At 33.8% G+C, this 11,236-nt stretch overlaps 1 protein-coding gene across 2 annotated transcripts; it reads right to left on the reverse strand.

Moving 5' to 3' along the window:
• Nucleotides 1-3,156: 3,156 nt before the first annotated feature.
• On the reverse strand, nucleotides 3,157-9,371 carry LOC136067008 (uncharacterized). Of its 2 annotated transcripts, XR_010628536.1 has the most exons (5): nucleotides 7,314-9,371; nucleotides 6,699-6,736; nucleotides 5,922-6,065; nucleotides 3,811-3,994; nucleotides 3,157-3,578 (listed from the first exon to the last, which is right to left on the reverse strand). XR_010628536.1 is itself a non-coding variant. In XM_065772175.1 (4 exons), the coding sequence occupies exons 1-4, from the start codon at nucleotides 7,564-7,566 to the stop codon at nucleotides 3,872-3,874; spliced, it is 558 nt and encodes a 185-aa protein (XP_065628247.1). In that variant the 5' UTR covers nucleotides 7,567-9,371; the 3' UTR covers nucleotides 3,701-3,871. The 2 variants fall into 2 exon arrangements, 1 of the variants encoding a protein (XP_065628247.1); XM_065772175.1 differs by lacking the exon at nucleotides 3,157-3,578 and having other exon boundaries at nucleotides 3,701-3,994.
• Nucleotides 9,372-11,236: the final 1,865 nt, after the last annotated feature.

Below are 11,236 nucleotides of genomic sequence, written 5' to 3' on the forward strand. Positions count from 1 at the left end.
AAATATTTTCTACACGAGTGGGTTCTTGTATCATGTATGAATGTGGAGTAAGATCTGTAGTGAGAATGACTTGGACAGTAGGTAATTTTTTGGAAGGAGGTTTCATGGGTGTAAGCTAATATAAGGTAAGTTTGAAAATATAAAATTCAATGATTTTATCAATATCGGATTTAAGGTACATATTAGTCGCTTTCTTGTAGAAGTTCTATTATCAATATTTTATCATAGAAAACTAAAATATAAGATAAAACTAAGCTAACTACTACCTACTTTTAACTCATCAAAATCAAAGACTAAAATATCTCAACATAGAGTAGTAGGTTTGATTAATTTAACTGGTAAAGTCTTTTATCATCAAATAAGATATTTGAACTTCAAATTTAAACTCCGTCTACATTAATAACCAATTGGTGTCTTAGCCTGATAAAATGAGCAATTATCATGAAGTAGACTACATAAATTAAAACTCTATTTATCAAAAGAAAAATGTTCATTTAGAAGTTCTATTATCAATAGAAGATGAGCAAAGAGTAACATGGCCTCAAACATAGTCATAATACATATCTATTAAAAGTTTATTAGTAACAATCATAATTGTCAATTTCATACTTTGTTGACTTTTTCAAATGTTACTACATAAACTTTTAATGTCTTAAACAATTTTACACATTATTATTTTAAATAATATTTTTAATTGAGTTTAAATTCTGTTATATATTTAAGCCTTTCACTAAAACCTAGCAAATTCATATTTTTATTAAATGGTAGAATAGATTGTTCCATATAGAATCTCAGTCATTATAAAAGCTTATTAACAACTACTATAAAATTATCAAATTTTATATTTAGATAGAAAGTAAAAAAGAATAAAAATAAATAAATCATATTGTGTTAAACTCTTTTTGCACATTGCATGAGTTACTGATTAGTTTTTTTGAGTTACTGACTAGTTGATAAAGTGGAATCTCTGCTATATTTGCTTTTGCTATTGAAATTGATACCATTGTAATTAAAGATCCCATGTTGTGTGCTACATCTCAATTTCCTTATGATAATTAGGGTTAAATTATTTATTTGACTTTGCTACTGAGGTTTGACTTGAGAATGATGAACCACTATTGCGTCCTATAATGCCTATATACAAATATGCTTCACTCTTTCTTTTTCACCCTAAATTGTACATACGATGGCTCTTTCATTGCTCTTCTTTTGCATCTTTGAGAATTTCTTCGTTGCTAAATCAGGTTTGTGAATCCTCATGTGTCTTTGTAGTTTGTATACATGTTTTGTGTGTCAATGTGAGCACGTCCATATACACATAAAATGATTGCTCAATTAATTATAGTAATAATTTTTATTGTGCATTTAGATGAGTTTATTTGTTTATTGTATAAAAGGTATACATTCTCTCTAGAAGTGAAAATAAACTCATCAAAATCAAATCATCAAATCTTGTGTGTATGTTTGTTTCTTGTGCAATGTTATTATTTTCTACACTCAACTTTAAGAATAACAAAAATGGTATAGTTCAGGGTCTAATCATGAATATATGTCTCCTTTCCACCCACTCTTTTTAGGATTGGAAAAAATTGCTTAGAGTGGGAACATGGTAAGATAAGAGCAGGGTAAGTTGGAGGTATTTTGTCATCCTTAATGAGGTGACTCTACAACTAATAAGAGAAAAATGACTAAAAGAAAAGGATAGTTAGAAGAGTGCTCTAAATGATATAAGAATTTTAAAGATGGTTATATTATTTTGTTATTTATAAAAATAAAAATTTGTGTTTTTTTTTTTTTTTTTTTTTTTTTTTTTTTTTTTTTTTGAGGAAGTCTTTCTTTTGTGTTGTTAAAGTTTATAAGATTGGATATTTTTCTATTCTCCAAAATTTGTTAATTTCCAATTCTATTCTTGATAAAGGGCCCAAGGTGTTGGTGTGAACTATAGACTACTACTAGGTGACAACCTTCCAGTCCCTGAAGCAGCCATTGGGCTATTGAAATCTAGAAATATAACTAAAGTTTGGATTTTCGAACCCAACCCTGTAACATAAAAGTTGTCCAAGGAGTTAGAAATGAAGACCTCCAACATCTGGCATCAGATCCAAATTCAGCCACTACATGGGTTGCTAATACATGTCACGGCAGTGAATTTAGGTACGTAACCACAGGCAACATTTTAGGGTTGATGTCCATTTAACCCAACTAATAATTGGGTGAGTTTGGGTTCAATTAGAGTGGGTGAGTTTGGGTAGGTAAATGGGTTTGGGCTTACTTTGTCATCTTTAGGTGCCATGCAAAACTTTGATGCAGCCCTAAAATCTGCTAATATTACTGTACCAATTAGCACTGTTGTTTCATGTGCCATAATAGGTGTATCATATCCTCCTTCAAACGGTGCATTTTCGGAAAATGACTTTGTTATTGGATCCATTGTGTCAATTTTTTTTGGTGCAAAATTAATGTCCACTTCTAGTTAATGTGTACCCTTATTTTACATATGTAAATGATCCCAAAAATGTGCACTTAGACTATGCACTAGGGACTGGTAAAGGCACGGTCGTGACTGATGGGGCTAATCAATATTATATGCTCTTTGATTCCAGGGTTGATGGCATATAGAGCAAATTATGGGTCAGGCCTGGTCGGTTTCAAGCCCGACTAGCACCTCTACCAGACAGAACCCAAACCCGCCCATTTTTAACCTGCCTGAAATTTCGTTTTAGCTGGTGGGTGCATCGAGTCTCATGTAGCACTTGGGTCTACTCTTTAAAAATAAAAATAAAAATTCCTTCTAAATAAAATGATAAGTTCAAATTTAAGTTTGTAAAGAAAATCATTTGGCATTAATGACCCAAATCATTATAGAAAATGCAATATAAATTTATTCCCCTCTTAATTTATTTCCTTCCAATGCAAAGTTTAAGTTCGAAAGTTTTAGAGTTAATGAGGATCTTGAGCCTGCCGATGTTGAGCAGAATTTAGGGTTATTTCATCCTAACATAACTGAGGTTTATCCTGTCAATTTTACTTCTTTGGAACAGCCCACGCGTACAGTGTAAAAGCAACTTATGGAATAGTTCTTTGATTTATAGTAGTTTATCAGCTTTAAGTAAAATTAGTAAATAATGCTCCATGCATACATGCAGCCCTCTTGAATGGTGTTTTTGCCCTGTTTGGGATTTTAGAACTGTGATTCAAAAGCATCAAATCAAGTTTTTATGGCTGAAGACTGCATATCATTACCGTTAGAACCTAAACTCAAGGTGCCTAAACAAAATGCTCACTTTACTTTTTGAAAAAAAAAAAAATCATAAAATTTATAATTTACAACAAACGAACAAAACTCAACACACACCTCAACTGTTTTCTTACTATTTCCACGGTTTTACCAAGGGAAATATATTCCCTAGCCATTCCATTTCATTTCTTTCCAAAACCTTGAAGGAAAGTGCCATTTTCCGGCCCAATCTCATTCATACCAGACTCTGTCGGGGTGCAGCACACCTCTAAATTTGAAGAAGTAGATGAGTCCATCTTGAACCAACTTTGTTTCAATGAGGCCCTCCAATTTTCAAAGCCTAGCCACAAAAAATTGAAAAGAAAAATGGAATCCATCAACTGAAAAAGAAATGACAATAAACACAAACTGCTCCCCACATGGTGGGCTGGGGGAAGGGGAACCTAGATCACACTTAGACTACGTGAAACAAACAATATGATTCTAAAGTTATCTATTTTCTTCTTCATCAGTTCTATAAATACTTGCTTTGTATCCAAGTAAAGGAAATAGGAGAACAAGTTATGTGTTACCCATAAAGCATCCCTCCTTTTCATTTAAAGATATGTCAGTCGTAGGCAGGACTTAATAAATTCAGAAGTTATGGAAAAGCATGATAGCATCATCAAGTTTCAGCAGCGATGAATCCAGGAGAATCCTGATGTTCTTTTGTTTTTGTCTTTCCTCTTTTGTCATAGCTTCAAGGGGGTTTATAACCTGGAAGGAGTTTTAACATAGAAAATTATTAGTACATACATTTATCAAAATAAAGGTGTAAAGTAATTGTGGTTGTAACAAGGTGATGAAAGTGCAGGTGATTTAACAACTAAATTTCATAGAGGAATCTGAATATCCAAAGAGAAACAGTGAAGCGATTTTAAAATACTAATGCAACAATGTCAAGAACGGGGGAAAATATGTTATTCAAAAGGAAATGTGTGTGGAGTTTAACAATGAGTGGTTAAATTTTTTGTACTGGGTAGAACATCTTAACACTAATTAGGATGCAAAGACCCTTCATTGTCGGGAACGGATTCAATTACTATTATGCAGTCAAGGACTCAGTTATTCTATTATTCTCAGTGCTTTCAGTCAGGCTCTGGTATAATTTCAGTAGTATCAGGCCAGTTAAATTATTTGGTCTAAGAACTATTCCCTTTTGCAAACTGAATAGACTTGTCAGAAGCAGGAAATCAAAAACAACAAACCATATAGAAGAAATTAAATCAGAAAAGCAAAGAAAATCACTTCTGAATGCACCTGTTAGCAGAACGATATAAGAAAAATGAACAAATAGACATTTGCTGAAGAATCTGAATTCAAAATATGATGATCTAAGCCTTTTGATACTGATTAATGGTAAGGTGACTTCAAATCCACCAATCATCAAAGGATTAATGATAAAGTTTTCCGCTAAATTAATTTGGAGGACAATTTTCCAAACTGATAAGTGGCATTCTCTAAAAGAGACCACATATCCTTGCTCACGTGTTTCTCATGTGATTTTACAATAAACTTAATGGATTACTATTCTAAACACTCCCAAGTCCCAAACCCCACTAAAAATTCTCATAGCATCTTAGATGACAAAGTGCAAGCATTCTGCCTTTCTTAAAATAAAAAATAAAAAGAAGAGAAAAAAAGGGGGTAAGACGTTTATATTAGTGCAATTCATTGGGAGTAGAATTGGACAAAGGATTCTTAGTAGAATCATTCAAGCAGAGCACCACTGGACAAAGTATTCTTCTTAATAGTTAACTGAGTATTATCATGGAACTAATTGAGCACAAAGCATAATACCCACAGGCAAATAAATATAGTCATCCACATTGAAGTAAAAAGTCCAAATGAAAGAGGGTCGCTAGCAATGCAGACAATCATTTACCACCAAGAATTGATTACTGTAATACCCATCAAACTCTGCCTGACCCCTTAATCTTGAACCGTGGCCCCCCAGCTTGCACCCTAAGCTCTAGTGCGGCCCTCATCTCTGGCTACAACCCACCCGTGTCATGAAACATGAAATGCGAAAATGGTTTAGACACGGTAGTAGCCCAAATAATAAAATTTTCTGGTACAAACGTAGCTCCAATCCACTACTTGCACTCCCAAAAAGAAACAACAGTACAACCTTGATGATCCAAACAAGGACAAAGTTTGGCTACAAACTTAGTTGTAGCTTAAGACTACAACTTTCTTTAAAAAAAAAAATTAACATTGCTACATATTTTGAAATCTAACCATTAAATTGTATGTTCTTTACACTCTTAACACATATCAAATTTTGCGTCAATCGGATGTTATTTATTATATAATCTACAAACTTATTTTTTATGCATAATTTTAGACTACAAAAACTTGCAATTTAAACAATTGATTAATTTCATAACTATTGATCTTGGATCTTTTAGAAATTTTGCAAGTATCGAAGATATAAGAAGAAAATGTAATCCAATGTATGAAACTCCTCAATTAGAAACTCCTCCCAATATGTATGACGCCATGAGCCTAGTAGTATGAGGCATTCATGGAAAAAGTTACCACTTCCAAAGAGATTTGACAAGGAAAAAACCATAAGCAACATAAATAAGAACTCATTCAAAGGGACGGCACACAAGAGATTAGTAGTTCATATTCTACATACCTCTTTTTCCTTATCCCATTCGTAAGCAGCTCGTAGACTCAAGTTTAAAGCAGCATGGAACATCTCATCTAGTACATGTTCCCACAGAGGGCGCTTATTTACTTTCCACAACAATATATTTCTATTTGGTGCTAAAACTAATTTCTGCAAGAAGAATTAAAAATTATCATAAAGAACTCATAGAATCGCGCGCGCGCGCGCGCGCCACACACAAAACACATGGGTACACATATATACTAGCCTTTTCTCTATGTGTGTTGCATGTGAGTATAATTGAATTAGAGTTTTAATTATTTCTTTTTATAAAGTTTTTTTTTTCTTTAAATAGGGTTTATATTAGTAGAGAGAGAAAGAGAGAGAGAGCTAAGATTTAGAAAAATAAGTACTAATTACTTTGAATCCAACCTCAGTACAAAATTGGATAAGACATTTCAATCCCAAATTCTCTGTAGTCCTGTGTGTGCAGGGGCACACGAGAGAGAGAGAGAGAGAGAGAGAGAGCAAAAAAGTGGGTAAGAAAAAAAAAAAAAAAAAAAAACAATGGGGAAGCATAATCCAATCAGAAATTACCCTAATAGGGGCAAATAAAACGAAGAAAAAGAAATAAAAATATTAACTCAAGTAAGAGTAAAAGAAAAAAAAAAAAACGAAATCTAAGCATCCCTTCCATATCTTTTCAACACGATTCTACCTGCAGCAAAGAAAATGTAAGACATCTTTTAGTGATGGAATTTATGAATTCTCATATATTTTGAAACAAAACATAAGTCAGGAAACCTCATCATTCTGTGCTGATTCAATAATTTTCTTCAAAACTGAACAACACATATGAATGTGTCAATAGAGACCAAATAATAAATAAACCAGCTAAATAGAAAGATTGAGTGAACTCATTAATGTGGTGACAGCTTTATATCACAAGGTGATAAAGAGTCTAGGAAGCACGGACACCAAATAGGTACCATACCCTTGTCGGACACAAGACATGTTTGGGACACTTCTGCATGCATGTACCAGCTGTCCTTTTTTTTTTTTTTTGAAAAATTGCTGGACACAGGAGGGACACTAATATTTTAGTTTTCAATCTTAAACACTTATCTAGTTATCTTTTATTTACTCCTTTGGATCTTATTCTTGATTTATGTTCTAATCTCTATACATCATTTATTCCTCATGAATTCACTTTTTATCCATTATTGCTCTAAAATTGATATATATATATATAGGCATAACAATATTTTAAAATATAAAAAATTTATATTTAATAATTTATTTTTATGCGTATCCCAGCAATATTGTGTCCTAATTTTTCAAAAATTGTCGTGTTGCACCCTTTCCATGTCTGTGCTTCCTAGATAAAAAAACTGAAATTAGACAAAGGGAATGGGATACCAATACTATATGAGTCAGCTGTCCCTCTAGCAGAGGCAGAACAACCCAACTGGACAAGGGAAGTTCTAACATTAACTAAGGTCAGAACACGTCCTTCTTCACTCTTTATAACCTCTTCAAAAATGTTATCCAGTGATAGGGGAACTGGAACATGTAATACAGAAAAATAAGCTAATGAGTTAGAATGGGATAATGGTATTGGAGAGAAATGAATGCAGAGGAAAGACTTGTGAATCATTTCTCTTGTTTCCATTTTTTATGTTACAATTTCTAAGAAAAGAAATCACGTTTAAGAAAATACATTTATAAAGAACCCATATAACGCATATGAGCAAAGAAAAAGAAATGCATTAGCTTAGTACAAGTAAGTCAAGCAACTAAATTACGAAAAAGTAAATTGAATTTTTTGATAACTGAAAAAGTAAACTGAATTGAAAAGAAAGGAATCATATTAACTACGTACGAAAGACTCTCAAAAGTTTAGTTCACAGAACTACTAGACACTATTCTTGCACATACAGCACCAATTACAAGCACCCTAAATGCATCTCCAGGGAAAGTGAACACCTGTGGACTGTCTCATAATTTCATACTACAAGTGAACTTCAAACCTTCCATTCTTAGACAAACTCTAAGATGATTGGTCCTCCTGTTAGATAACAAAGAAAAAAAAAACTCTACGGGCTCTAATTCCCAATCCTAAAATGATCAAGTGAGTTGAGGATTCTAATGCCGCATACCAGACCACTAGCAAAGCATCCTTATCCAGGGCCAATGTAAATAAGTTAGGAAAGAGATATCTTAGAGAGCAGTCCCACGCCATGGATCAGACCAAAAATGAACATTAGAGCCATCCCAATAACAAACTTCTTATATTTAGAGACGGTATTCCACCCTCCTCTAATAACTCTTCCACAAACAATCTCCATTCGATCCCCTAAGCACCTCCATTGTCCACATGTTTCTCTGTATTTCACAGAAATAACACATCTCCAGAAATGTTCCTTATCAACTCCAAACTGACACAACCATTTCTCTAAGAGGGCTTGATTAAAACTACTTGATTTACAAATCCTTAATCCTCACTCTTTCAATGGAGAACACACCACAACCCTGATCAACCACGTGCAATTTAGACCTATCTACCATCCCCCACGCAAGAAATCTCTTCCAAGTTTCTCCACTCTATTAAAATACAATATTCTATATGAATGACATAAGGCTTGGGTTTTTATCTTATGACCTTACAAGCTTTGGACTTCTTATAAGACAAAGAAAAAACTGTTAGAACTAATATAATTAACTCCACTTCTACCTAAACAACTAAATGGTTTCAATACTTTCAAAAACTAGACTGAATAAAGAACGAGGGGGAATAATTTCATAAATTGGACCATGATTTCATAAATAATTTAATTAATAATTAATTAAAATACAAATAATTAAATATATAGAACGACATCTTGGAGCCTCCATTCCTAGGCTCCATGAGATCTGTGCGCTTGACGCTTTTACCAAAATTGGGATAGGTATTGATGTAGAACGTGTAGGTAAAAGATAGAATATAAGAGAAACAAAACAAAACCCTAGTCTTCACCACCTTAGGGTGTTTGGTATCACCACCAAACATAGAATACAAACTCAGACAATATCTCTTATTATCAAAATACACAACTACAAAATGTCTGGGGAGCCTCTTCTTATAGGCTCCCAATTACAATCATAATAAATGCCACCAAATTTGAACATACAGAAGTAAAAAATAAAGGCCACAAAGATCAATTTGAAGATACTGAAGACAAAATAAATAAGGGGTATAGAAAATAGCTATCTAATCTATCTATGCCCTGGTGGTGCCCGCACCAGGTGTGTTTTGTGGAGGGTGGCTCATAGACAGACAATGGGGGCCGGCAGACTGGGTGTTTGTCTATTTAAGCATTTGCCAGTATATTTGGTCAAGAACGGGGACTTTGGTGTTTTGGGGGAAGTGTTTTTAAAGGCCAAACACCCTTAGCAGCATGCTGATAAAAGAAGTATGGGGTTGCCGTGTTATTGAAATGGTGATTTGTGGAGGGTGGCTCATAGACAGACAATGGGGGCCGGCAGACTGGGTGTTTGTCTATTTAAGCATTTGCCAGTATATTTGGTCAAGAACGGGGACTTTGGTGTTTTGGGGGAAGTGTTTTTAAAGGCCAAACACCCTTAGCAGCATGCTGATAAAAGAAGTATGGGGTTGCCGTGTTATTGAAATGGTGTTCTAAGACAGAAACTCAAGTCACTCACCCGCTTGACCCAAGAAAAGGTTGCTGATTTGCACAGTTAGACCCGCAGGTCAACAGTTTAGACTTTAGAGTGGTTATTCACACATACGGTTATTTAAGGTTAATTGGACAGTGTAAGGAAGCAGTTCACAGTTGGACCACCGATCTAGACCATTTATTAAAACATTGGACACTACTTAATTTTAGGTGAAAAGATACTTTCACTAGATACTAATTGAAGAGCCACTTTATTAATTGCAGATATATAAACCTAGACCTATGGAAAATAATCTGTGGAAGAGAGTACTGAACCCCTCTCCACTCTGATTAGAATAAATTAACTGTTTTTTTTTTTCTTTAATCCAAAATGAAAGCACTGTACAGCAAGAGAAACTCAATTATAAGGATTGCCCCAAGATGAGTTCCTTACCAGAAGACGAACTCTACCTTCATACAATTTATATAACCAGAAATAAATATACAAGTACATATACAAATTACACATATATATTGTAGATCTTGTGGACCTTATGAATTGTAAAATGTCATTCTCATGCTCCCCCCCACTTCCACTCTCTTAAATTGCATCCTAGATCTAAACCATCTAATGTCTGGGGCCTGGGGCCTGGGCTAACTAAACAACTGGACTGCCCAAAGAAACCAATATAAGCTAGAGTTGTTTATAGTGAGCAAACTAAGTCTAGGCCTGCATGGCTGCATCACTTAGCAACCATAGTAAAAGGTATCTTTCATGCAAATTCTGATTATTGAGTACTGCTGAATTTTGATCTCCCATCTGTTCTTCCTTATTTAGACTTAACAATTACTAGGTATAAGTTCTTCAAATGGCCAAAAGGCCCCAATCCAACACCATTATTGATTAGATCATTTCCTCAGGTGATTGCCTATCCAGAAATGGAAGTGCCATATGAGGACTTCAATATCAGACATCATATATCTTTCCATTTCTCATGAGCCAAACCTAAATAGATAGTACATGTGTGTGTGTGTGTGCGCGAATCAATCACAATCTAAATATAATGTTAAAACATAAAGTATAAAATTTTTAAAATAAAATTAAAAAAATTGCAGTTTACCTGACTTTTCTGTTTTCACTTTCTTCTCTAAACCTCTAGTTGCATCCAGCTTTGCTTTTAAGACTTTTACAGCTCCATCATCCAGTGATACCAAATAATTATTAAGGAAAAAAAAAAAGATTCATAGAAAGATTAAGCCATTCAAGGGATAGAAAATTGACATTTTCAGGGACCAATGCATGTTATGAAGTTGGCATTGAGCTGATTTACCTTAAGCTTTTTTCTTTTTCCCTTTGAAAGTTGACACCACTTGCGTAAAAATATTGCAGGGAAGAAAGATGAGAAACTAAAATTAGACTATACAAATAAAGATCATTTTCCTGTAGATTAATAAAGTAAAGCTGTGATAGATTTCTAAACTCCAAGCAACCAGTAGAATAATTAACTCAATTTATTTAGTAGTTCTAGCTCCTGTAAAAAAAGGATTAATCTTGCCACCCAATGGTAATCCATATTCATCATCAGAATATTAATTCCTAGGTGGAGTTCAACCTGATTTCCACCAACGTTGTCAAGTTAGATTCCAATCCATCTTCAGCAATCTTGAACATACAAAGACAATAGC

The sequence above is a fragment of the Quercus suber genome, unplaced genomic scaffold, assembly GCF_002906115.3.
Source record: "Quercus suber isolate HL8 unplaced genomic scaffold, Cork oak 2.0 scaffold_55, whole genome shotgun sequence".
Lineage (NCBI taxonomy): Eukaryota > Viridiplantae > Streptophyta > Magnoliopsida > Fagales > Fagaceae > Quercus > Quercus suber.

Bases quoted from the DNA above. Each gene is read 5' to 3' on its own strand.
- LOC136067008 (XM_065772175.1), bottom strand. From the start codon at position 7,566: ATGGAAACAAGAGAAATGATTCACAAGTCTTTCCTCTGCATTCATTTC. The intron at 6,737-7,313 runs GTATCCCATTCC...TGTGTTGTTCAG, and splicing joins AGCTGACTCATATAGTATTG to TTTTGAAGAAAATTATTGAA. The intron at 3,995-5,921 runs GTATGTAGAATA...AACTCCTTCCAG, and splicing joins AATGGGATAAGGAAAAAGAG to GTTATAAACCCCCTTGAAGC.